The sequence below is a fragment of the Coregonus clupeaformis genome, unplaced genomic scaffold, assembly GCF_020615455.1.
Source record: "Coregonus clupeaformis isolate EN_2021a unplaced genomic scaffold, ASM2061545v1 scaf0239, whole genome shotgun sequence".
Classification (NCBI taxonomy): domain Eukaryota; kingdom Metazoa; phylum Chordata; class Actinopteri; order Salmoniformes; family Salmonidae; genus Coregonus; species Coregonus clupeaformis.
The window spans coordinates 131,840-159,263 of NW_025533694.1; the positions used below are offsets into that span (position 1 = coordinate 131,840).

Consider the following 27,424-nt stretch of genomic DNA (forward strand, 5'->3'; position numbering starts at 1 on the left):
AGGAGTCAGAGCGCAGACAGGCAGGATACTGGTCCGGGTTTGAAGACGATCTGACAGGGCTTGGCTGAAAAACAGGGCTTGATATACTGGGAGAGGTAGTGGGGAAATGCAGTTCAGCTGGCAGAGTAATTAGAACAGAGTGAGGCAAGGTGAGGATGGTGAGTGGGAAATGCAGTGCAGCTGGCCAGGTAACAAGAGCAGAGCAGGGCAGGTGGAGCTAGTTAGGCTGAGTAGAGAGAGGGAGGTGAGCAGAGTGGAAGATAATTGAATGCAATTAATGTTGCTACCAGGGAGAGAGAGTGCTCATGACATTTGTTGGCAATGACACAGGTCAAACGTTTTCTGTAAGTCTTCACAAGGTTTTCACACACTGTTGCTGGTATTTTGGCCCATTCTTCCATGCAGATCTCCTCTAGAGCAGTGATGTTTTGGGGCTGTCGCTGGGCGCACGGACTTTCAACTCCCTCCAAAAATTTTCTATCGGGTTGAGATCTGGAGACTGGCTAGGCCACTCCAGGACCTTGAAATGCTTCTTACGAAGCCATTCCTTCGTTGCCCGGGCGGTGTGTTTGGGATCATTGTCATGCTGAAAGACCCAGCCACGTTTCATCTTCAATGCCCTTGCTGATGGAAGGAGGTTTTCACTCAAAATCTCACGATACATGGCCCCATTCATTCTTTCCTTTACACGGATCAGTCGTCCTGGTCCCTTTGCAGAAAAACAGCCCCAAAGCATGATGTTTCCACCCCCATGCTTCACAGTAGGTATGGTGTTCTTTGGATGCAACTCAGCATTCTTTGTCCTCCAAACACGACGAGTTGAGTTTTTACCAAAAAGTTCTATTTTGGTTTCATCTGACCATATGACATTCTCCCAATCCTCTTCTGGATCATCCAAATGCACTCTAGCAAACTTCAGACGGGCCTGGACATGTACTGGCTTAAGCAGGGGGACACGTCTGGCACTGCAGGATTTGAGTCCCTGGCGGCTTAGTGTGTTACTGATTGTAGGCTTTGTTACTTTGGTCCCAGCTCTCTGCAGGTCATTCACTAGGTCCCCCCGTGTGGTTCTGGGATTTTTGCTCACCGTTCTTGTGATCATTTTGACCCCACGGGGTGAGATCTTGCGTGGAGCCCCAGATCGAGGGAGATTATCAGTGGCATTGTATGTCTTCCATTTCCTAATAATTGCTCCCACAGTTGATTTATTCAAACCAAGCTGCTTACCTATTGCAGATTCAGTCTTCCCAGCCTGGTGCAGGTCTACAATTTTGTTTCTGGTGTCCTTTGACAGCTCTTTGGTCTTGGCCATAGTGGAGTTTGGAGTGTGACTGTTTGAGGTTGTGGACAGGTGTCTTTAAAACTGATAACAAGTTCAAACAGGTGCCATTAATACAGGTAACGAGGAGCCTCTTACATAAGAAGTTACAGGTCTGGGAGAGCCAGAAATCTTGCTTGTTTGTAGGTGACCAAATACTTATTTTCCACCATAATTTGCAAATTAAATCATTAAAAATCCTACAATGTGATTTTCTGGAATTTTTTTTCTCAGTTTGTCTGTCATAGTTGACGTGTACCTATGATGAAAATTACAGGCCTCTCTCATCTTTTTAAGTGGGAGAACTTGCACAATTGGTGGCTGACTAAATACTTTTTCCCCCCACTGTATCTGTAAGGTCCCTCAGTTGAGCAGTGAATTTCAAACACACATACAACCACAAAGATCAGGGAGGTTTTCCAATACCTCGCAAAGAAGGACACCTATTGGTAGATGGGTTTTAAAAAAGGCAGACATTGAATATCCCTTTGAGCATGGTGAAGTTATTAATTACACTTTGGATGGTGTATCAATACACCTAGTCACTACAAAGATACATGCGTCCTTCCTAACTCAGTTGCCAGAGAGGTAGGAAATCGCTCAGGGATTTCACCATAAGGGCAATGATGACTTTAAAACAATTACAGAGTTTAATGGCTGTGATAGGAGAAAACTGAGGATGGATCAACAACAGAGTTTTTTTAGGTTACAAATAAATGGAATAGAGCTAAGCACAGGCAAAATCCTATAGGAAAATCTGGTTCAGTCTGCTTTCCAACAGACACTGGGAGACAAATTCACCTTTCAGCAGGACAATAACCTAAAACATAAGGCCAAATATACACTGGAGTTGCTTACAGTGCCTTGCAAAAGTATTCATCCCCCTTGGCGTTTTTCCTATTTTGTTGCATTACAACCTGTAATTTAAATGGATTTTTATTTGGATTTCATGTAATGGACATAAACAAAATAGTGCAAATTGTTGAAGTGAAATGTTCCGTATTGACTGACCTTCATGTCTTAAAGTAATGGACTGTTGTTTCTCTTTGCATATTTGAGCTGTTCTTGCCATAATATGGACTTGGTCTTTTACCAAATAGGCCTATCTTCTGTATACCACCCCTACCTTGTCACAACACAACTGATTGGTTCAAACGCATTAAGAAGGAAAAAAATCTCCCCCGACCACTGTTGTGTCGTCAGCAAACTTGATGATTGAGTTGGAGACGTGCGTGACCACGCAGTCATGAGTGAACAGGGAGTACAGGAGGGGGTAGAGCATGCACCTTTGTGGGGCGCCCGTGTTCATGATCAGCATGGCTGAGATGTTGTTGCCTACCCTCACCACCTGGGGTCGGCTCGTCAGGAAGTCCAGAATCCAGTTGCAGAGGCCCGGGTTTCAGACCCAGGGCCCTGAGCTTAGTGATGAGCTTGGATGGCCTTATGGCGTTGAAGGCTGAGCTGTAGTCAATGAACATACACAGGTATTCCTTTTGTCCAGGTGTGATAGGGCAGTGTGCAGTTCGATGGCGAATGCGTCGTCTGTGGATCTGTTGGGGTATAAAAATTGTAGTGGGCCTACGGTGTCGGGTAAGTTAGAGGTGAAATGATCCTTAACTAGCCTCTCAAAGCTCTTCATGATGACAGAGTGAGTGCTACGGGGCAATTACATTTTACATTTTAGTCATTTAGCAGACGCTCTTATCCAGAGCGACTTACAGTTAGTGAGTGCATACATTATTATTTTTATTTTTTCACACTGGCCCCCTGTGGGAATCGAACCCACAACCCTGGCGTTGCAAACGCCATGCTCTACCAACTGAGCTACATCCCTGCCAGCCATTCCCTCCCCTACCCTGGATGACGCTGGGCCAATTGTGCGCCGCCCCATGGGTCTCCCGGTCGCGGCCGGCTACGACAGAGCCTGGATTCGAACCAGGATCTCTAGTGGCACAGCTAGCACTTGAAGCAAGTGGGGACAACAGACTGATGAAATTATATTGAACAAAAATATAAACGCAACATGTAAAGTGTTGGTCCCATGTTTCATGAGCTGAAATAAAATATCCCAGAAATGTTCCATACGCACAAAAAGCTAATTTCTCTCAAATGTTGGCCACGCATTTTTTTACATCCCTGTTAGTGAGCATTTCTCCTTTGCCAAGATAATCCTTCCACCTGACAGGTGTGGCATATCAATACGCTGATTAAACAGCATGAGCATTACACAGGTGCACCTTGTGCTGGGGACATTAAAAGGCCACTCTAAACTGTGCAGTTTTGTCACACAACACAATGTCACAGATGTCTCAAGTTTTGAGGGAGCGTGCAATTGGCATGCTGACTGCAGCAATATCCACCAGAGCTGTTTCCAGAGAATTTAATGTTAATTTCTCTAAAATAAGCCGCCTCCAACATTGTTTTAGAGAATTTGGCAGTATGTCCAACCGGCATCACAACTGCAGACCACGTGTAACCACGCCAGCCCAGGATCTCTACATCCGGCTTCATCATCTGCGGGATCGTTTATATTTTTGTTCAGTGTATATAAAACATTTAAATCATACATTCTCTCTGTTGTTTTCCAGACGGACGCTGCGCTCATGTACGATGCCGTGCACGTGGTGGCCGTGGCCGTGCAGCAGTCTCAGCAGATCACTGTCAGCTCCCTACAGTGCAACAGACACAAACCCTGGCGCTTTGGGAACAGATTCATGGCCCTCATCAAAGAGGTACGTAGCGTTATACATTACACACCGGCCCACTGGAAAGGCAGGGGTGAGATGGACATGGAGAGAGAGAATGAAAGAATGAGAGATAGCCTACACACACATAGGAGAGAGAGGCACAAGAGAGCCATATAGAGACACAAGCTAGAAGGGCACAGGGGGGCAATCAAAGAAATCAATGTAAATGAAATAGAAAGTGAAAGGCTTTTTTTTACTGCATTCTTACAGTTGTACTTTCATACTATTCCGAGAGCAGCAACCATCTTAATCTTAAAACTGTCTCTCTGTTTTTATATAATATCCCTACAGAATGGGTCTAAATGATCTTAATCTGGGCTAATTATTCCTCAGTGTGCTAGATAGATTCTGGAAACTGGGGCGGTTAATCCAAACCTCCCTGTCTGTCAGTTAGGCAGTTAAAGAGCAGGATTGGCCCAGGCTATATTTAGGGTCTGTAAAGCCTAACTACCCTGTTCTGTTCTGTTTGCTCTGAGAGATGTCACCAGAACCCTGCTAACACTCACACTACTGCCGGCTGGGGGGTGGTGGGTGGCGGGGGTGGAGGGTGGCGGGGGTGGAGGGTGGTGTGGGTGGAGGGTGGTGGGGGTGGAGGGTGGTGTGGGTGGAGGGTGGCGGGTGGTGGGGGTGGAGGGTGGTGGGGGTGGAGGGATGAGGGGATGAGGGGATGAGGTTTTTGACACATTATAGCACTTTGTCTCGAACCGCCGCACAAATATTCTCACATCTCGCCACTTCGAGTGCTCTCTCTCTCCAAGCCTGTGGACCAGTATAGGGTGGACGCCAGCCCTCGTAAAAGACACTGCTGTTTAGCCTGATGGCCTTTATATACCACTGCACTGTCGATCCAGAGTGACACACAGGCTAACATTACACTATCACTGCATCACCACTGTATCACAGGCTAACATTACACTATCACTGAATCTCCACTGTATTACAGGTTAACATTACACTACTACCACTACATATTATTGCATCACAGGCTTACATTACACTGAACATACTACATGTATTTAGTACGGATTTATTCAAATGTATTTCATATGTGTTTATTTAAATGTATGAGATACCCAACCAAGATTATGACACATTTCCACTGTTATTTTCAACATAACCACATCAAACCACATAGGCAGGTAATTGTGGCTATTTCTTGGAAATTCACAGTCTTCTTTAATCTAGTGCTCTCTTTCCAACAGAGAAGAACAATGTGACTTTTATGATCCTGTAATAACATGACGTTAGATGAGTCATACTGCAGGTTCTTTCTGAAAAAGACATCCGCTTTAAGCCAGTTGCCCCTGCTTCTCTAAGAAAAGGGCACATAATTCAACACTTGCTATGCAATGTAACACAAGAGAGTTCAGTGCTTAGGGCCACTTCTATGCTCGATTTTCAGCATTCCAAAGCAGTGTCTGTATCGTTACAGATTAGGTAATAACTATCTCACTGTTACTAAAGCAACGATCAGAATTACATCCAAAAAGCATCTGTGTCCTGGAGAAAGCTGTATCGAGTTTGTGTGTGTGGTATTAATAAGTAATATACAGTGTGTGTGTGTGTGTGTGTGTGTGTGTGTGTGTGCAGCATACCTTTGTGTGTTTGTGCGCCTTGCTTAAAGGTGAACTCTAATGAATAATGAATGTGTCTATTTTGCTGAGAATGAGTGAGCTCCTGTGACCTCTTGCTCGTCTGGTTATGATGAATCTCTCTCTCTCTCTCTCTCTCTCTCTCTCTCTCTCTCTCTCTCTCTCTCTCTCTCTCTCTCTCTCTCTCTCTCTCTCTCTCTCTCTCTCTCTCTCTCTCTCTCTCTCTCTCTCTCTCTCTCTCTCTCTCTCTCTCTCTCTCTCTCTCTCTCTCTCTCTCTCTCTCTCTCTCTCTCTCTCTCTCTCTCTCTCTCTCTCCAGGCCCACTGGGATGGCTTGACTGGGCGGATCACTTTCAACAGAACCAACGGCTTGAGGACAGACTTTGACCTGGATGTGATTAGTCTGAAGGAGGATGGACTGGAGAAGGTACTGTGTGTTTGTTTGTTTGTGTGTATGTGTGTGTTTGAGTGTGCATATTTACAATACACGACCATGTGTGCACATCTATGGAGGAGATAACTCATAAACAAAAGCTTGCCAACACAACAGATCCAAACATCAAACCACACACGCACGCATGCACACACACACACACACACACACACACACATCCTCCTTATACACATGCTCCCCTGTGTGTGCCTCTCAGCTGCTCCTGACCTCCCCGTCTCTCTCTGTGACGTGTGTCTGCACCTCCATGAATAATTTACTCTATTAATGAAAAAACCTTCAGGAGCCCTCCAGTGTCATGAAGGCTGAATTAAAGAGTTGATTTGCAATTACAAAGAAGCCATCTCTAAGGCCTCAGTAGTGGGCATCAGAGAGAGGAGCAGAGCTGTTGGGGCTGTAGTTGGTTGGTGCTGCAGAGCAGAGTGTCTGCTGAGATGAGAGGCCCTATAGCGTATAAGAGAATAACACAGCCAGGGTGAGAGGACCCTGCAGACTCGTCCCCTCTCCTCCTCTTCTTTCTCCTTCCGCCAACCCCTCCTTACACATACTCTCACATATACACACATATGCTCAGTAGTGTGAACTCTTAACTCTTAACCTGCGGGATATGATATAAGAGCTGATCTAGGATCAGGATCTGCCCCATGCTCTCTGTGGAAGAGGAGTATGTGGGTTTGTGTGTGTGTGTGGGTGGGTGCGTGTGTGTGTGAGTGTGTGTGTGTGTGTGTGTGTGTGTATGTGTGTGTGTGTGTGTGTGTGTGTGTGTGTGTGTGTGTGTGGGTGCATGTTTGTAATTAAGTACCTCATAGACACACTCTCTTCCCTGAACAGTTTTTCTGCATGGAAGATATAACTGAAGTGCACTAAATGCTAATGTTTTGCATGTGTTTTTCCCCTCAGATTGGAACATGGGACCCTCCTAGTGGCTTGAACATGACAGACCACCAGAAGGGGAAGACATCCAACGTCACAGACTCCTTAGCCAACAGATCTCTAGTTGTCTCCACCATACTGGTAAGTACCGTTCACTCTTTTCTCTGGGGTAGACACTTTTTGTCTATTCACAGAGAAATGAAATTGCTGTACTAACTGTCATTAAAGCTGGGTGCTATAACGGAGTTCTATCATGTCTATCTAAGTGATTATGAATGCCCAGAACTGCTCTAAGACTTAATTGACTCCTTGGGAAAGGTGTCATTCCTTTTTAGTTTTTAGGTCATTTTCTTTGAAAAGTGCTCCACTTGAATTTCTCAGGATGGTTGTCAGCCTGTGATTGAATTGAATAGAAGTAGCCCAAAATACACCACTTTTAAATTACCAGTCCACACTTCACTGCTGTGGAGAGGACCCTTTCCAATGGGTTGAGAACAGTTTCAGGCAGGGCTAATTGGCTGATTGATTGTCCAATAAGATTTCATGGTTTAAGGCTCTCTCTCTCTCTCTAGCATTTTATTAGTCCCTCTATTGAGGAGTTGTTTCTCTACCCAGTCATGCTAAACCCAGGCATTCAGGGGAACTCTGGGAAGTTAAACAGTGCCCTAGGATCTCTAATGCGTCTCTATGAGTCACACAGACCAACTCATAGCTGTATTTCCTCAGGCTTCATCCAACCATATTTGGCATTTTAGAAAAGCGCTACAAAAATCTGTTGTATTGTTATTATTCACACTATAGAAGATTTATTTAAAAAACACTTAGCTTCAACAATGAGCTTATCACGCCCCATCCTGTGGCGTCTATCTGTTGGGGTGGAGTTGTCTGTGTGTTGTAAATAAAGTCTGCTCTGGTGCTGTAGTGATTCTGTAGGCTACACGACGACTCCATCCCTCCGTCTGAAAGCTATACCAGAGCCCGCCGCAAGTGACTCATCACGACTAAACAGGAAGCTTCTTGAATCAAGAAAATTAAGGCAATTTACGATCCTATTATTAAGAAGCAGAGCGTAAAAATAACAATATCAACCAAATTGCGGTTTGTCATTATTTATCCCGTGCTGCGCTTGCCTTACCTCTCCCATGCATGCTGCCGCTGTGCGCTGATTGAATTGCTGTTATTAGTTAAGACTCTACATGTCTGTAATTGGTGTATCAGGATTGAGTCATGGGGAGATCTCGGATGGCTTTGAGGGGAGGAGAAAAGAGGAGGTAGGGCTGACAATAATTGGGTTTGTTACATTTGATTGATGCAGACTTTTATCCAACTTCTCTTCATTTTCTCCATGGCAGACTGAAGGATTACAAGCCCCTCTTTAAAAGGTGGAGCTGTAATTAATCAAAAGAGTTTTGGCCATTTTGTCAAGACCTCATACTGGTAATAGACTGGTGGTTAAAGTCACAGTACTTCTAAGACCTCATACTGGTAATAGACTGGTGTTAAAGTCACAGTACTTCTAAGACCTCATACTGGTATTATACTGGTGGTTAAAGTCACAGTACTTCTAAGACCTCATACTGGTATTATACTGGTGGTTAAAGTCACAGTACTTCTAAGACCTCATACTGGTAATAGACTGGTGGTTAAAGTCACAGTACTTCTAAGACCTCATACTGGTAATAGACTCGTGGTTAAAGTCACAGTACTTCTAAGACCTCATACTGGTATTATACTGGTGGTTAAAGTCACAGTATGCCCATGTGATAGTTGAAGAAGTCGTAGTATTTCATAACTGGTTTACTGCAACGGCATGAATCAGATGACTTTTTAACATTATCAAACGTGTGATTTACCTGCTCATAAGGTTGGGTTTGAATCCCCGAGCCTTCAAGGTGGAAAAATCTGTTGTTCTGCCCTTGAGCAAGGCAGTTAACCCCCAACAACAACTGCTCCCCAGGTATTATGCTCTTTTTCACTTTAGAAATTGTCCAGCTGATATAAAAAGGCTTCTTCTCTAACACATCATTACATATACTGTACAGTGGGGTCCAAAATTATTGACACCCTTGATAAAGATTAACAAAAATGACTGTATACAATAAATAATTAAAATGCTGAGCTATATTGTATGCTAAAAAATTTTATACTAGTAGAATTGCTCAGAAAAATAGATTTTGTTCAGCAAGTAATATTTTTTTCAATACCTTTCAATACCTCCCCTTATGAGGATAATGGCACAGAGCCTTTCTCTAAAATGTTTTATGAGTTGGAGAACACATTGGGAGGGATCTTAGACCATTCCTCCATACAAAAGTCTGGAGACTTGCAAAATGTTGATTTTGTGGCCAAATTACAATTTATTTGTGGATTTTGATGTGTGCTTGGGGTTATTGTCTTGCTGGAAGATCCACTTGCGGCCAAGTTTCAGCCTCCTGGCAGAGGCAACCAGGTTTGTGCCAAAAATGTCCTGGTATTGGGTAAAGTTCATGATGCCGTTGACTTTAACAAGGGCCCCCGGATCAGAAGAAGCAAAATAGCCCCATAACATCAAAGATCCACCACCATATTTTAAAGTAGGTATGGGGTTATTTTCTGCTCATGCATTCTCATTTTGACACCAAACCCACCACTAGTATGCATGGCCAAAGAGCTTTATTTTCATGTCATCTGACCAAAGCACCGGTTCCAATACAAGTTATGGGGCTATTTTGCTTCCACTGGTCCTGGGTCCCTTGTTATGGTCAACGGCATAATTAACTAATTAACGGCACAAAGATATTGTTAATTTGACAGACAATGTCAATTTTGGAATGACCATCTCAGTCTCCGGACTTGAACCCCATTAAAAACATGTGATTTGAATTGAAGAGGGCAGTCCATAAGCGCAGACGAAGGATATCAAGGATCTAGAAGGATTCTGTATGAAGGAATGGTCTAAGATCCCTCCCAATGTCTTCTCCAACTCATAAAACATTTTAGAAAAAGGCTCAGTGCCGTTATCCTCGTATGTGAGGTAATGAAAGGTATTGAAAATTGGTGTCAATGATTGACTCCTACCTTTTTGAGAAAAAAATATATTACTTGTTAAACAAAATCTCTTTCTCTGATACTGAGCTATATTATATGCAACAACAAAAAATTGGAAAATTATATTATTTTATACTAATACAATTGTATTAGTATAAAATAATATAATTTTCCAGTTTTTTGTTGTTGCATATATATAATATAGCTCAGTATTTGAATTATTTACTTTATACAGTTATTATTGCTCACCTTTACCAGGGGTGTCAATCATTTCAGACCTCACTGTATACAACACTAGAGAATCATCCTCACCTGGGGCACCAATCGTAGTAGTGCACACAAACAGATCCCACCTCCTATAGCCCCGTTTCCCCTGTGGGGGGGGCTCGTCTCTGCCAATAGGCTTTTAGTCTGCCAGACATGAGGAACAATTAATTAAAACAGAATTTGATATGAGACTTTTATTTACGAGAGAGAGAGAGAGAGAGAGAGAGAGAGAGAGAGAGAGAACGAGAGAGAGAGAGAGAGAGAGAGAGAGAGAGAAAGAGAGAGAGAGAGAGAACGAGAGAGAGAGAGAGAGAGAACGAGAGAGAGAGAGAGAGAGAGAGAGAGAGAGAGAGAGAGAGAGAGAGAGAGAGACAGGAGAGAGAGAGAGAGAGAGAGAGAGAGAGAGAGAGAGAACGAGAGAGAGAGAGAGAGAGAGAGAGAGAGACCATAATATGACATTTGAAATGTCTCTATTAATTTGTTCATTTTTTATTGTTTATTTCACTTTTGTTTATTATCTCATTCACTTGCTTTGTCAATTTAAACATATGTTTCCCATGCCAATAAAGCCCTTTGAGTTGAATTGAATTGAGAGAGAGAGCTCGAGAGAGAGAAAGAAACGATGAAAGTTAGACTTAATATGAACATGTTCTGTGCTCAGGTCTAGATCTGTGCTTCTTCCCTTTGTGTTATCGGTATTCTATGCCTTTTAATGGGCTGTGAGAGAACGCAAACACACAAACACACACACAAGCAATGCAAACACACAAACACACACACAAGCAATGCAAACAAGCTGTGGATAGCCTCACAGTATAATAATGATAATGAACGAGACAGATGTGAAAAACTCATTAATTACCTCACACTGACAAATAACTACTGTAAAGGTTCATTAAGCTAAATGATGGTATAATCAACCATAAGTAGCTAGTGCAACACTATATCCTGTTGATTACCTGTTCTACCCATCATCTGTCAAACGTCTCTCTGGCTCTGCACACCTGCATTGGTTGGGGGATCAGCTTTATATGCATTATATTAGAAACCCTTTTCCCGTACAGCGGACTCTGATTTTACACAACGCTTATCAATGCCCCAAGGATAAGGAGTTGTTACTAAGGTAACGGGGATCTAAATAAATGAATAGACAAATCAACCTTTCAAGCTTATTTACTTTCTTTCTTTGTCTTTTCAAACACTTCTCTTTTGGTTTCTTTAGTCAAAGCACAGACACTCAAATCACTGACTATCTTCACTAACCAACTTTGAAATCAAACCTGTTTCAAATATACACTACATTACCAAAAGTATCTGGACACCTGCTCGTTGAACATCTCATTCCAAAATCATGGGCATTAATATGGAGTTGGTCCCCCCTTTGTTGCTATAACAGCCTCCACTCTTCTGGGAAGGTTTTCCACTAGATGTTGGAACATTGCTGCGATGACTTGCTTCCATTCAGCCACAAGAGCATTAGTGAGGTCGGGCATTGATGTTGGGCGATTAAGCCCGCAGTCGGCATTCCAATTCATCCCAAAGGTGTTCGATGGGGATGAGGTCAGGGCTCTGTGCAGGCCAGTCAAGTTCTTCCACACTGATCTCGACAAACCATTTCTGTATGGACCTCACTTTGTGCATGGGGGCATTGTCATGCTGAAACAGGAAAGGGCCTTCCCCAAATTGTTGCCACAAAGTTGGAAGCACAGAATCGTCCAGAATGTCATTGTATGTTTTAGCATTAAGATTTCCCTTCACTGGAACTAAGGGGCCTAACCCGAACCATGAAAAACAGCCCCAGACCATTATTCCTCCTCCATCAAACTTTACAGTTGACACTATTTATTTGGGCAGGTAGCGTTCTCCTGGCATCCGCCAAACCCACATTTGTCCGTCGGACTGCCAGATGGTGAAGCGTGATTCCTCACTCCAGAGAATGCGTTTCCACTGCTCCAGAGTCCAATGGCGGCGAGCTTTACACCCTCCAGCCGACACTTGGCATTGCGCATGGTGATGTTAGGCTTGTGTGCGGCTGCTCGGCCATGGAAACCCATTTCATGAAGCTCCCGACGAACAGTTCTTGTGCTGATGTTGCTTCCAGAGGCAGTTTGGTACTCTGTAGAGAGTGTTGCAACCGAGGACAGATGATTTTTACATGCTACGCGCTTCAGCACTCGGCAGTCCTGTTCTGTGAGCTTGTGTGGCCTACCACTTCGCGGCTGAGCCGTTGTTGCTCCTAGATGTTTCCACTTCACAATAACAGCACTTACAGTTGACCGTGGCAGCTCTAGCAGGGCAGAAATTTGTCGAACTGACTTGTTGGAAAGGTGACATCCTATGACGGTGCTACGTTGAAAGTCACTGAGCTCTTCAGTAAGGCCATTCTACTGCCAATGTTTGTCTGTGGAGAATGCATGGCTGTGTGCTCGATTTTATACACCTGTCAGCAACAGGTGTGGCTGAAATAGCCAAATCCACTCATTTGAAGTTGTGTCCACATACTTTTGTTTATATAGTGTATATTTCATAAATAGGGTTTTCGTAGTATTTATTTTAATGTTGTTCAACATAATTTTTAGTTTGACCATTTCTAACTATAAGAGTTTGTCATGTTGTATAATGATTAGAAGACAGGCGCAGGAATACGTTTTAGGGGTTTTATTACTCCACCCAACACAAACATGTATATACAGTGGGGAAAAAAAGTATTTAGTCAGCCACCAATTGTGCAAGTTCTCCCACTTAAAAAGATGAGAGAGGCCTGTAATTTTCATCATAGGTACACGTCAACTATGACAGACAAAATGAGGGAAAAAAATCCAGAAAATCACATTGTAGGATTTTTTATGATTTTTTTTGCAAATTATGGTGGAAAATAAGTATTTGGTCAATAACAAAAGTTTCTCAATACTTTGTTATATCAATTTTATTTTATTTATTTATTTTATATAGCCCTTCGTACATCAGCTAATATCTCGAAGTGCTGTACAGAAACCCAGCCTAAAACCCCAAACAGCTAGTAATGCAGGTGTAGAAGCACGGTGGCTAGGAAAAACTCCCTAGAAAGGCCAAAACCTAGGAAGAAACCTAGAGAGGAACCAGGCTATGAGGGGTGGCCAGTCCTCTTCTGGCTGTGCCGGGTGGAGATTATAACAGAACCATGCCAAGATGTTCAAAAATGTTCATAAGTGACAAGCATGGTCAAATAATAATCAGGAATAAATCTCAGTTGGCTTTTCATAGCCGATCATTAAGAGTTGAAAACAGCAGGTCTGGGACAGGTAGGGGTTCCATAACCGCAGGCAGAACAGTTGAAACTGGAATAGCAGCAAGGCCAGGCGGACTGGGGACAGCAAGGAGTCACCACGGCCGGTAGTCCCGACGTATGGTCCAGAAGAGGATTGGGAGAATGTCATATATACCCTTTGTTGGCAATGACACAGGTCAAACGTTTTCTATAAGTCTTCACAAGGTTTTCACACACTGTTGCTGGTTTTTTTGGTCCATTCCTCCATGCAGATCTCCTCTAGAGCAGTGATGTTTTGGGGCTGTCGCTGGGCAACACAGACTTTCAACTCCCTCCAAAGATTTTCTATGGGGTTGAGATCTGGAGACTGGCTAGGCCACTCCAGGACCTTGAAATGCTTCTTACGAAGCCACTCCTTCGTTGCCCGGGTGGTGTGTTTGGGATCATTGTCATGCTGAAAGACCCAGCCACGTTTCATCTTCAATGCTCTTGCTGATGGAAGGAGGTTTTCACTCAAAATCTCACGATACATGGCACCATTCATTCTTTCCTTCACACGGATCAGTCGTCCTGGTCCCTTTGCAGAAAAACAGCCCCAAAGCATGATGTTTCCACCCCCATGCTTCACAGTAGGTATGGTGTTCTTTGGATGCAACTCAGCATTCTTTGTCCTCCAAACACGACGAGTTGAGTTTTTACCAAAAAGTTATATTTTGGTTTCATCTGACCATATGACATTCTCCCAATCCTCTTCTGGATCATCCAAATGCACTCTAGCAAACTTCAGACGGGCCTGGACATGTACTGGCTTAAGCAGGGGGACACGTCTGGCACTGCAGGATTTGAGTCCTTGGCGGCGTAGTGTGTTACTGATGGTAGGCTTTGTTACTTTGGTTTCAGCTCTCTGCAGGTCATTCACTAGGTCCCCCCGTGTGGTTCTGGGATTTTTGCTCACCGTTCTTGTGATCATTTTGACCCACGGGGGTGAGATCTTGCGTGGAGCCCCCAGATCGAGGGAGATTATCAGTGGTCTTGTATGTCTTCCATTTCCTAATAATTGCTCCCACAGTTGATTTCTTCAAACCAAGCTGCTTACCTATTGCAGATTCAGTCTTCCCAGCCTGGTGCAGGTCTACAATGTTGTTTCTGGTGTTCTTTGACAGCTCTTTGGTCTTGGCCATAGTGGAGTTTGGAGTGTGACTGTTTGAGGTTGTGGACAGGTGTCTTTTATACTGATAACAAGTTCAAACAGGTGCCATTAATACAGGTAACGAGTGGAGGACAGAGGAGCCTCTTAAAGAAGAAGTTACAGGTCTGTGAGAGCCAGAAATCTTGCTTGTTTGTAGGTGACCAAATACTTATTTTCCACCATAATTTGCAAATAAATTCATAAAAAATCCTACAATGTGATTTTCAGTATTTTTTTTTCTCAATTTGTCTGGCATAGTTGACGTGTACCTATGATGAGAATTACAGGCCTCTCTCATCTTTTTAAGTGGGAGAACTTGCACAATTGGTGGCTGACTAAATACTTTTTTTCCCCACTGTATATATATACATATCAAAGGGATGTAACCCAAACAAAGAGCGAGGTGTAACCTCTACACAATACACGGAACGAGACCCGTAAACAACAAGAGCACAATACACGGTACTCACGAGACCAACGGACATGGGACAATTATTGACAAGGACAATAGGGAACAGAGGGCACATATATACACATACCAATCAGGGGGAATGGGAACCAGGTGTGTGTAATGAGACAAGACATTCCGGGGTTGGTGGTAATGATCTAGTTCAGTGACACCTAGAAGACCGGTGACGTAGACCTCTGGAGCTGGTGAACGGAATGAGCAGCAGTACCGGGAGGATCCGTGACAGAATTCAACTTTGATTAGACAGTAATCCTATGGGTTCCATGACTCCACATGAGATTTTGCAACTGATAAGGTTGCACTATGCTCTTTTTCACTTTAGAAATGGTGCAGCTGAGGTAAAAAGTATTCTTCTCTGACACAATACACACATACAACACAAAGAATCATCCTCACCCGGGAACCAATCATATTAGTGCACACAAACAGATCCCACCTCCTATTGGCTACACTAATCGTAGTAGTGCTCACCAAGAGATCCCACCTCCTATAGCCCCCTTTCCCCTGTGGGAGGGGCTCGTCTCTGCCAATAGGCTTTTAGTCTGCCAGACATGAGGAACAATTCATTCAAACAGAATTTGATATGAGACTTTTATTTACTACTGTTGCATGATCTATGCGTCGCTGATCGGGATGTATTAAAAGGTACAAATCCACACACGCTCAGTTGGGCGCCCCGAGGATCAAAGGTGTCACAAACGAGGAGACAGAGAGCGAGAGAGAGAGAGAGAGAGAGAGAGAGAGAGAGAGAGAGAGAGAGAGAGAGAGAGAGAGAGAGAATCAGCTTTATATGCATTATATTATAAACCCTTTTCCCCGTACAGTGGAATCTGATTTTACACAATGCTTATCAAGGCCCCAAGGATAAGGAGTTGTTACTAATGTAACAGGTAAAGGGGATCTAAATAAATGAATAGATAAATCAACCTTTCATGCTTATCATCTACTTTCTATTCTTTGTCTCTTCATACACTCTTCATGGCTATGATATAGTACAAGTCTTTCTCCTGCTGTTTTCAAGGTACAGACATTCAAGCAACTCTCTATCTTCACTAATTGACTTTTAAATCAGAATTGTTTCAAATATATTTCATAAACAGCATTTTGGCGATATTTGTTGGGTATTTCACAATTGTTCATCATTATTTCTAGTTAGACCATTTCAGATTGTAAGAGTTCAACTTTGATTAAGCAGTGAGCCTATGGGAAGTATTCCATGACTCCACATCACACGAGGAGAGCCCTGAGTGGGTTCTCTTTGTTCTTTCCTCTAGGCAATAGCCTCGTAGCATACTGGCCCAATAATGATAAAACTAAAAGAAATGTTCAAATGAGCCAGTATCATTTATTTTCATTGGGACACATAATCGATTTTTAAATTTACGAGTAGAAGAATCAAGATGATTTTGCATTCAAGGGTGAGTGAATCGCCGGATCAGCAGCATAAAATACAGAATTACTTTAATGAGGTTTGTTATACAGAGATAGCTAGCTAGTCCTTTTCCTTATTTTTTTCCTCCCTCACTGTTTTTAATTAAAGATGCTACTAGGTCTTCACCACACGAGACAGGGTCAGGAGGTGGCATGTAAGACCTTCCACATGTAGCAGGTGGCTAGCGTGTAGGTACTCCTGAGTGGCGCAGTGGTCTAAGGCACTGCATTGCAGTGCTAACTGTGCCACTAGAGATCCTGGTTCGAATCCAGGCTCTGTCGCAGCCGGCCGCGACCGGGAGACTCATGGGCGGCGCACAATTGGCCCAGCGTCGTCCAGGGTAGGGGAGGGAATGGCCGGCAGGGATGTAGCTCAGTTGATAGAGCATGGCGTTTGCAACGGCAGGGTTGTGGGTTTGATTCCCACGGGGGGCCAGTATAAAAAAAAAAAATGAAGATATGTATTCACTAACTGTAAGTCGCTCTGGATAAGAGCGTCTGCTAAATGACTAAAATGTAAATGTAGGTAGCGTGCAGCGTTGTCAGACACTTCCTGTGGCCCTGAACTCAGCCCCCCCACACACACACACACACACAAAGCGCGTCTGCACATACGCATGCAGGCATGCACACAGAGAGAGAGAGAGAGAGAGAGAGAGAGAGAGAGCATACGCAACAACACAAGCTTATTCAGTGCAGAGCTCAAATGTCCGATTATTTATTTATGTGGTTGCATGTGTGTGGGTCTGTGTTTATATGATTAATTGGGATTAAAGCGCTGTTATCCGCTAATAATTCAATTTCCAGGGAGGAACATTTCCGCAGAATGTATTCAGGACCACATTGAAAATAATGTAATCATGGTGAAAAATAAGTGTTGTATAATACTTTCATGTGTCATGGACAGAGACAGACAGACTAATAAAATAGTGTTAGGTGTTAATGGGCCCACTGCCTGTTTATGATAATTACGCTCTTTCACAGTTGACAGAAGGTGAGAGGTTATACGCTGCTAACGGGCTGACAATAGCTACATTGTGCTCAATGTGCTAGATAACACATATTCCAATGGAAAACATGGCAGCACTGAGAAAGAGGCCTATTCAGAGAGAGGATATTACAGTTTATGTCCAGCAGTGGGAGGGGGGCTAAAGTCCACGTCCATTACAAATGAGCTAATTAGCATACTGGAGCATTCATGTATGTTACAATTGATGTCCTCATGGGTGAATGTTTTACATTGGTCATTATTGTGGACTACTCGTTAGCACCTATCTTTGTTGTATGAGAGGTTGTGATTCTGCCTTGACCTTTTACTGCAGTGGGCTAAATCAGGGTAACACAGGGTGTTTCTTGATATTCTTAAACAAACCTACATTGAAACCAAAGTGTACACCTCACAAACATGGTTATGGGCTTTAAAAAAATAAGACACCTGTACCATGTCAGATATAGAGTTGAAATGTATTCCATTTTGAGTTTGCATCCCAATAATACACTTTATATACACAACAGAAGAATGAGATATAACAAAACCGTTTGACATACACTACCAGTCAAAAGTATGGACACACCTACTCATTCAAGGGTTTTTCTTTATTTTTTTACATTTTTTTACATTGTAGAATAATAGTGAAGACATCAAAACTATGAAATAACACATATGGAATAATGTAGTAACCAAAAAATTGTTAAACAAATCAAAATATATTTTATATTTGAGATTCTTCATAGTAGCAACACATTGCCTTGATGACAGCTTTCGACACTCTTGGCATTCTCTCAACCAGCTTCATGAGGTAGTCACCTGGAATGCATTTCAATTAACAGGTGTGCCTTCTTAAAAGTTAATTTGTGGAATTTATTTCCTTCTTAATGCGTTTGAGCCAATCAGTTGTTTTGTGCCAAGGTAGGGGTGGCATACACAAGATGGCCCTATTTGGTAAAGGACCAAGTCCATATTATGGCAAGATCAGCTCAAATAAGCAAAGAAAAACGACAGTCCATCATTACTGTAAGACATGAAGGTCAGTCAATACGGAACATTTCAAGAACTTTGAAAGTTTCTTCAAGTGCAGTCGCAAAAACCATCAAGCGCTATGATGAAACTGGCTCTCATGAGGACCACCACAGGAATGGAAGACCCAGAGTTACCTCTGCTGCAGAGGATGTTCATTAGAGTTACAAGCCTCAGAAAATGCAGCCCAAATAAATTATTCACAGAGTTGAAGTCACAGACACATCTCAACATCAACTGTTCAGAGGGGACTGTGTGAATCAGGCCTTCATGGTCGAATTGCTGCAAAGATACCACTACTAAAGGACACCAATAAGAAGAAAATACCTGCTTGGGCCAAGAAACATGAGCAATGGACAATTGACCGGTGGAAATGTGTCCTTTGGTCTGGAGTCCAAATTGGAGATTTTTGGTTCCAACCACTGTGTCTTTGTGAGACGCGGTGTTGGTGAACGGATGATCTCCGCATGTGTAGTTCCCACCGTAAAGTACGGAGGAGGATGTGTTATGGTGTGGGGGTTCTTTGCTGGTGACACTGTCTGTGATTTATTTAGAATTCAAGGCACACTTAACCAGCATGGCTACCACAGCATTCTGCAGCGATACGCCATCCCATCTGGTTTGGGCTTAGTGGGACTATCATTTGTTTTTTAACAGGACAATGACCCAACACACCTCCAGGCTGTGTAAGGGCTATTTAACCAAGACGGAGAGTGATGGAGCGCTGCATCAGATGACCTGGCCATGGAGTGCTGCATCAGATGACCTGGCCTCCACAATCCCCCGACCTCAACCCAATTGAGATGTTTTGGGATGAGTCGGACGGCAGAGTGAAGGAAAAGCAGCCAACAGGTGCTCAGTATATGTGGGAACTCCTTCAAGACTGTTGGAAAAGTATTCCAGGTGAAGCTGGTTGAGAGAATGTCACGAGTGTGAAAAGCTGTCATCAAGGCAAAGGGTGGCTTTTTGAAGAATCTCAAATATAAAATATATATTTGATTGTTATTTTATGTGTTATTTCATAGTTTTGATGTCTTCCCTATTATTCTACAACGTAGAAAATAGTAAAAATAAAGAAAAACCCTTGAATGAGTAGGTGTGTACAAACTTTTGACTGGTACTGTAGAAACACCAGATTTCTGTCTTTTAATAAAAAATAAAACAAGTTTATTAGTTATGAAATTAGGATAAATATATATGAATAACATTCCACCCATGAGGTCACTAGTTTGACTGCAGGAAAGGGCTACAGCAGGGTATTTAATTTACATTTAAAATGTTCAATTCTCTGTTAGGTTTATAGTAGCTTTATACAGTAGAAGCTTTTCGGTCACCTTTGTCAGTGTCTGTCTTCTCTCTCTCTCTCTCTCTCTCTCTCTCTCTCTCTCTCTCTCTCTCTCTCTCTCTCTCTCTCTCTCTCTCTCTCTCTCTCTCTGTCTCTCTATCTCTTGCTCTCTCTCTCTCTCGCTCTGTCTCTCTCTCTCTCTCTCTCTCTTTCGCTCTCTCTCTTTCGCTCTCTCTCTTTCACTCTCTCTCTTTCGCTCTCTCTCTTTCGCTCTCTCTCTCTCGCTCTTTCTCTTTGTCTCTGTCTCTCTCTCTCTCTCCCTGTCTCTCTTTCTCTCTCTCTCTCTTTCGCTCTCTCTCTTTCGCTCTCTCTCTCTCTCTCTCTTTCTCTCTGTCTCTCTCTCTCTCTCTCGCTCTCTTTCTCTTTCTTTCTCTCTCTCTCCACCTGCTCTGATGTCTAGATATTCTTAATTGGTTTCCCCCTTTCAAATACTATACATCAAACACTTTCTGAGTGCACTGTACAGAGGCCGTGTCCACTTCAAAGTTAAACTTCAGGTGGCTTTGCCAGACTACCCATCATGCATCGCACCTTTATGCCCTTGAATGCCCTCCTCTTTTTACCTGGCTCATCACCACTCCTCTGACTAGGTTACAAACAGAGAGAGGAGAGCTGCTGATAAGGTCTATAGATAGAGAGGGTGGGAATGTTTAAAAGGACCAATTCAGGCGACAGGATAGAAAGAGAGAGCTATTGAGAAAACAAGACAGAGAAAGAGGGGGAGAAAGAGATAGAGACATCTCTTTGAGTTGGATAGCAGGTCATTAGGCACTGTTATGCTAGTCAGCTATGTTATTGATCCCTTTCAATTTCCTGAGAGAAGATTGTTGGAGTGGTTAGAGAATAATCTCACCAAACCAAAGCAATCAATTTTATCACTCTGTATATACAGTATATGATGTTTTGCTACTATCGTATATTAGATAGCCCCAATGTGTCACAAAGCCTTTCCACAGCACAGCCTCAGACTGAAGAGATGTTCAAGGTCTAAGACATTCAAGTATTACTCTCAGACACCCTTCAGGAATGGAAACTTGAATGTCAAATTCCTTATAGGGAGAAAGACAATAAACATGCTGCTTGACCCACTAAGAATCCAATATTGGAGGATATCTCAATGCAAGGTCAGCAATTCATTGGTACTAAAGTCGGTCTATCTCGCTTTGTGTTTAGATGAGTCAGTGTGAAAGGAAAGCATCTGTGTGGGTTTGAAAAACAGACCGCCATGCACAATCATTCACTCTCGGTCTGTAGAATACCATGGCTCCGTTTCCATGGTGATACACACATACGCAAACAGGGCTTCCAGAAACTCACAGCTTGGTGGGTTATTTGACGGAGAGCTTGTGGAAAACAAGACAGCTCCCTCAGCTTGTGTGTGTGTGTGTGTGTGTGTGTGTGTGTGTGCACGTGCTTGTGTTTGTGTATTCTCATCGTCACTCTCGGATTGAGCCATAATGTGGACAGTACGGTACTTTTTTTGTTTCCATTCTGTCATGAAGATTTCATCATTAAACTGAGCATTTTATAGCACCCTAGGTGTGCTCAGGCACTGTCAGATAACAGCTAGATTGTCTGTGACTGTCTAAAACCACAAGATTGTCAATCAATGGCAGCGGCTGATATGAATTATGAATATGTAGAGGCTGTTATAGACTGAGAAGTGTTTGGGGGTGAAGGGCGATATAACCTTGTTTTACAGTATCTTTACCAATAGATGCTATTACATGTGTTAGCATCTCCTTGTTCTCATAAAATCTCTGAGCCAGTAAAATGTGTGAAAGCTGGTTGAGATCAGACATGATTTTGTTTGTACTGTGGCATGCCACAATTATATGGTAATCAACACCTGTTTGATAATATGTTCTTTGCCTGATTTTACTGCGAGAGACGGGGGTAGAAGGGAGAGAGGGATGGAAAGAGAGAGAGATGAGAGAAAGAGAGAGAGAGAGAGATAGTGGAGAAAGCAAGTGAGAGGGTGAGTGGGGGAGAGAAAAAGAGAGAGAGAGAACGAGAGAGAGAACGAGAGAGAGAGAGAGCGAGAAAGAGGAGAGAGAGAGAGAGCGCGAGAGAGAGAGAGAGAAAGAGAGGCAGCGAATGAGAAAGGGAGGGGGAGAGAGGGAAGAGGAAGAGAGGATCCAGAGAGTGAAAGAGGACATTAGTAATCTCCCCAGCTGTTAGTCCTAACAAAGAGGATGTGCTGGCTCCTGTTCTTTTGTGTCAGTTTATCATTATCTCTGATCTTATTTACAAAGCTTCTGGTGGCCTGAGAGCCAGGGACGGGGACGGGGACGGTGCAGGCCCCCAGCCAGTACGTTCAGCCTGAGAGGAAAGGAGGGGAGCACCGAGTCAGAGATATGGAGGATTATCTCTTATTATGGTCATGCTTCCATCACTCCATTAACCTTGTACTGCATTTCTGAGACTGCATGCCAATATTCCACAGACACACACGCGTGCGCACACACACACACACACACACACACACACACACACACACACACACACACACACACACACACACACACACACACACACACACACACACACACACACACACACACACACACACACACACACACACACACACACACATACACACACACAACCACACACACAACCACACACACAACCTCACACAACCACACACACACCCTCCTGGTTTTAGCAGCAGTGGTCCTTCCTCCTCTGTTCCTCTCCCTCTCTCCTGTAGCCAGTGTGTGTCCAGGCACATCAGGCTCAAAGCCTATCTCACACATCATGCACACTCACAGAAAGGCCTTATCAGAGTGGAAAAGATACCAATCCTTACCTCCAGAGACTGATCCAGCGTTGCTCCACCCCTCTCCTCTCCCCAACCTAACAGGTGGAGCCCTATGTGATGTTCAAGAAGTCGGACAAGCCCCTTTACGGTAATGACCGCTTTGAGGGCTACTGCATCGACCTGCTGAGGGAGCTGGCTAGCATCCTGGGGTTCACCTACGAATTACGTCTGGTGGAGGATGGCCGCTACGGGGCCCAGGACGAGACCACGGGCCAGTGGAATGGCATGGTCAAGGAGCTGATCGACCACGTGAGTCTGGGCCTACCTCACTACTCAGAAATGATCTATGTAAATTATTGATGATTAATTTATGAGGTGGTAAACAGCTAGAGGGCGTGGGGAGTGGGGATGTATTTTGTCTGAAGTGTGTATGACAAGGGTTTGTATAGGTGTATTTTGTATGACAAACATGTTTTTGGTTTAGAGAGAGAGGGAGAGAGGGAGAGAGAGGGAGAGAGAGGTAGAGAGAGAGAGGTGGAGAGAAAGAGGTAGCGAGAGAGAGGTAGAGAGAGCGGTAGAGAGAGAGGTAGAGAGAGAGAGGTAGAGAGAGAGAGCGTGAAAGAGAGAGCGTGAGAGAGGTAGAGAGGTAGAGAGAGAGGTAGAGGGAGAGCGTGAGAGAGGTAGAGAGGTAGAGAGAGAGAGGTAGAGAGAGAGAGCGGTAGAGAGAGAGAGAGAGAGAGAGAGAGAGAGAGAGAGAGAGAGAGAGAAAGAGAGAGAGAGAGAGCCATCAGCTCCCATACTCGTTCCTGACCAGGTGTACAGCATGGATTCTGGTTTGACTCGTTTCCTCTGCAGAGCTTATTAAAACAAACACTCACACACACACACACACACACACACACACACAGTGCCACGGACTAGATCATTAAATTTGACAACGTAAGACCCAGATAGTATAAGCTCTGCGCAGGCAGGCAGAAAAATAACAGGCTCACCACATCCAATACTCAATATCTGACCCCATTAAATAACACTGCATCTCCCTCAACTGTGGTACACTGGTCCGACGACCATGTTTGTTTTGATCATGCAGAGGCTGGAGGGAGAGGGATCCCAGGGATTTGACACACAAATGGCCCAATTCCTGCAAGGTGATTGGAGCGTTGGCCGTTATGTAGATATAGAACCACCTATCTCTAGACAGCATCCCAAATGGCACCCTATTTCCTACATGCTGTAGTGCACTACTTTTGACCAGGGCCCTAAAGTAGTGCACTATATAGGGAATAGGGTGCCATTTGGGACGCATATACAGTTGAAGTCGGAAGTTTACATACACTTAGTTGATTGTGCCTTTAAACAGCTTGAAAATTTCCAGAAAATGATGTCATGGCTTTAGAAGCTTTCGATAGGCTAATTTACATAATTTGAGTCAATTGGAGGTGTACCTGTGGATGTATTTCAAGGCCTACCTTCAAACTCAGTGCCTCTTTGCTTGACGTCATGGGAAAATCAAAAGAAATCACCCAAGACCTCAGAAAAAAAATTGTAGACCTCCACAAGTCTGGTTCATCCTTGGGAGCAATTTCCAAACGCCTGAAGGTGCCACGTTCATCTGTACAAACAATAGTATGCAAGTATAAACACCATGGGACCACACAGCCATCATACCGCTCAGGAAGGAGATGCGTTATGTCTCCTAGAGATTAATGTACTTTGGTGCGAAAAGTGCAAATAAATCCCAGAACAACAGCAAAGGACCTTGTGAAGATGCTGGAGGAAACAGGTACAAAAGTATCTATATCCACAGTAAAATGAGTCATATATCAACATAACCTGAAAGGCCACTCAGCAAGGAAGAAGCCACTGCTCCAAAACCGCCATAAAAAATGCCAGACTGTGGTTTGCAACTGCACATGGGGACAAAGATCTTACTTTTTGGAGAAATGTCCTCTGGTCTGATGAAACAAAAATAGCTGATTGGCCATAATGACCATTGTTGTGTTTGGAGGAAAAAGGGGGTTACTTCCAAGCCGAAGAACACCATCCCAACCGTGAAGCAAGGGGGTGGCAGCATCATGCTGTGGGGGTGCTTTGCTGCAGGAGGGACTGGTGCACTTCACAAAATAGATGGCATCATGAGGAAGGAAAATTATGTGGATATATTGAAGCAACATCTCAAGACATCAGTCAGGAAGTTAAAGCTTGGTCGCAAATGGGTCTTCCAAATGGTTAATGACCCCAAGCATACTTTCAAAGTTGTGGCAAATTGGCTTAAGGATAACAAAGTCAAGGTATTGGAGTGGCCATCACAAAGCCCTGACCTCAATCCTATAGAAAATGTGTGGGCAGAACTAAAAAAGCATGTGCGAGCAAGGAAGACTACATACCTGACTCAGTTACACCAGCTCTGTCAGGAGGAATGGGCCAAAATTCACCCAACTTATTGTGGGAAGCTTGTGGAATGCTACCTGAAATGTTTGACTCAAGTTAAACAATTTAAAGGCAATGGTACCAAATACTAATTGAGTGTATGTAAACTTCTGACCCACTGGGACTGTGATCAAATAAATAAAAGCTGAAATAAATCATTCTCTCTACTATTATTTTGACATTTCATATTCTTAAAATAAAGTGATGATCCTAACTGACCTAAAACAGGGAATTTTTACTAGGATTAAATGTTAGGAATTGTGAAAACTGAGTTTAAATGTGTTTGGCTAAGGTGTATGTAAACTTCCGACTTCAACTGTATACTGTAGTCTATACTAACTAACCAGGACATGGCGAATTGAGCTGAAGAAGCTGAACATATCCAGTCAAATGGAGTTGAAAGAAATCACTTTTGCTCTCTGACTAATGCTTAGAGACATATAACTAGAGTACTGTAGATGCACCTGGATACATTCAGTTGAAATAGGACCTGTTCATGAGCTAGATTAAATGATCTAAATAGGATCGGGTCATGTCACTTGGCCTTAAATTACATGGAACAAATAAAGGCAGCCTACCTCGTATGACTACAGATGATGTCCTGTTTAATATCAGAAATAGTTCTTCAAACATTATAGTTCCTGGGACCAAACCACCTCATTCAATCTAGATTGATGTATGACAACCTTCATGGCGACGAACAGGATATTTACTTGAGAAATTATGTTGCTGACCTTGCTGTGAGTGTTTAGCATGTACCTGTGTCACAATGGAGCCACAGATTTATCAACCACACAGAGGTTTAACCCCACATAGAGAGACCGGATTGGTTGGGACGTTTCGGATGTGACTCGATTGAAAGGTCAAGGTCAACACACTGTATTAACATGAAGAATGACTCCCACTCTGAGCCATGGCGGAGGGATACTTACGGATGGAATATGAGTGATGAGACTGTGGAAAGATTGTAGATCAAAAAGTAGAACTCCTGATTCAGGGTTGTGAAGAAATAGGGTTATTTTGAAATAACATCTAAATATGATCCTCTCAGATCAGAGACACAATATAAGATGTAGATTTCTGTGTTCTTATGAGAATGACGATGGTTCAACGTTATCTTGTTTTCTGGGCACAATTTCTTCCATCACTCACGCCCTCCCTCCTCCACCCTGAAACTCCTCTGCCCCAGTGGCTGTGGTCGATAGGACCATAGAGTTTTTTTTTTATTGGTTTAGGTTCAATGTCGGACAAGGAAAGGAGAAGGGGGATAGAAAGAGGATATAAAAGGGGGGGGGGGTTGAGGGAGAGAGTGTGTGTGCGTGTGTGTGTGGCAGCGAGGGAGTGTGTGTAGGAACGAGAGAGAGAGAGAGAGAGAGAGAGAGAGAGAGAGAGAGATAGAAAGAGAGAGAGAGAGAGAGAGAAAGAGAGAGAGCAAGAGCTAGAAGGGCTCTAAATATCCTCCTAAGTGCCATGGGACAGACTCTGTGATGTGTAAAGGCCCTGTTTTCTTAATTTGATTGGCTCTAAACGCTTCCTGCGCCCCTGATTTACAGCCTATCCCTCTTCCCTTTTATGTTGTCTGTTGACAGAAAGCTGATCTGGCAGTGGCTCCCCTGGCCATCACCTATGTGAGGGAGAAGGTCATCGACTTCTCCAAGCCCTTCATGACGCTGGGGATAAGTATCCTCTACCGCAAACCCAACGGAACCAACCCTGGGGTCTTCTCCTTCCTTAACCCCCTCTCACCCGATATCTGGATGTATATTCTGCTGGCTTACTTGGGTGTCAGTTGTGTGCTGTTTGTCATAGCCAGGTAACATGTCAGTTCCAATGATCACAGCTAATTAATTCACACACTATTATATGCGCTAACGTCTTAATTAATTAACCTCACCCCATCTGACTAACAGGATAATCTCTCTGTGATTATGTTATGATCTTGACACTAAGTAGACTATATCTGTTAGTGTATTGTCTCCTACTCACTCAGATGACACAGACTTTATAGGCAGCCCCATACTGAAAAACTCAGAAACACATTCACTCAAACTTTTAATAATGCAACCAACTTTGAAGAAAAAGGTACATGGATAAAAGTCTATATATCTGAGGAAAGTAGATTTTCCAGCATTCAAAAGACAGTTCCCTATGGTTCCCTTTCAGCCTTCTCTCCCAGTATAATGGAGGAAGGGCAGAGTGCTCCCTATCAGCAGGCCGCTCTAGAGATGCAGGCAGGCAGCTGCTGTTAAGTGATT

At 43.4% G+C, this 27,424-nt stretch overlaps 1 protein-coding gene across 1 annotated transcript in view; it reads left to right on the forward strand.

Annotated features, from left to right (window-relative positions):
• LOC121543035 (glutamate receptor ionotropic, kainate 2-like) overlaps positions 1–27,424 on the forward strand; it is a 151,108-nt gene that overhangs the window by 70,831 nt on the left and 52,853 nt on the right. Inside the window, exons 7-11 of the mRNA XM_045214344.1 lie at positions 3,907–4,050; positions 5,976–6,083; positions 7,008–7,121; positions 22,839–23,045; positions 26,759–26,982. Coding sequence (XP_045070279.1) covers positions 3,907–4,050; positions 5,976–6,083; positions 7,008–7,121; positions 22,839–23,045; positions 26,759–26,982 — 797 coding nt within the window. The remainder of the gene's footprint in view (positions 1–3,906; positions 4,051–5,975; positions 6,084–7,007; positions 7,122–22,838; positions 23,046–26,758; positions 26,983–27,424) is intronic.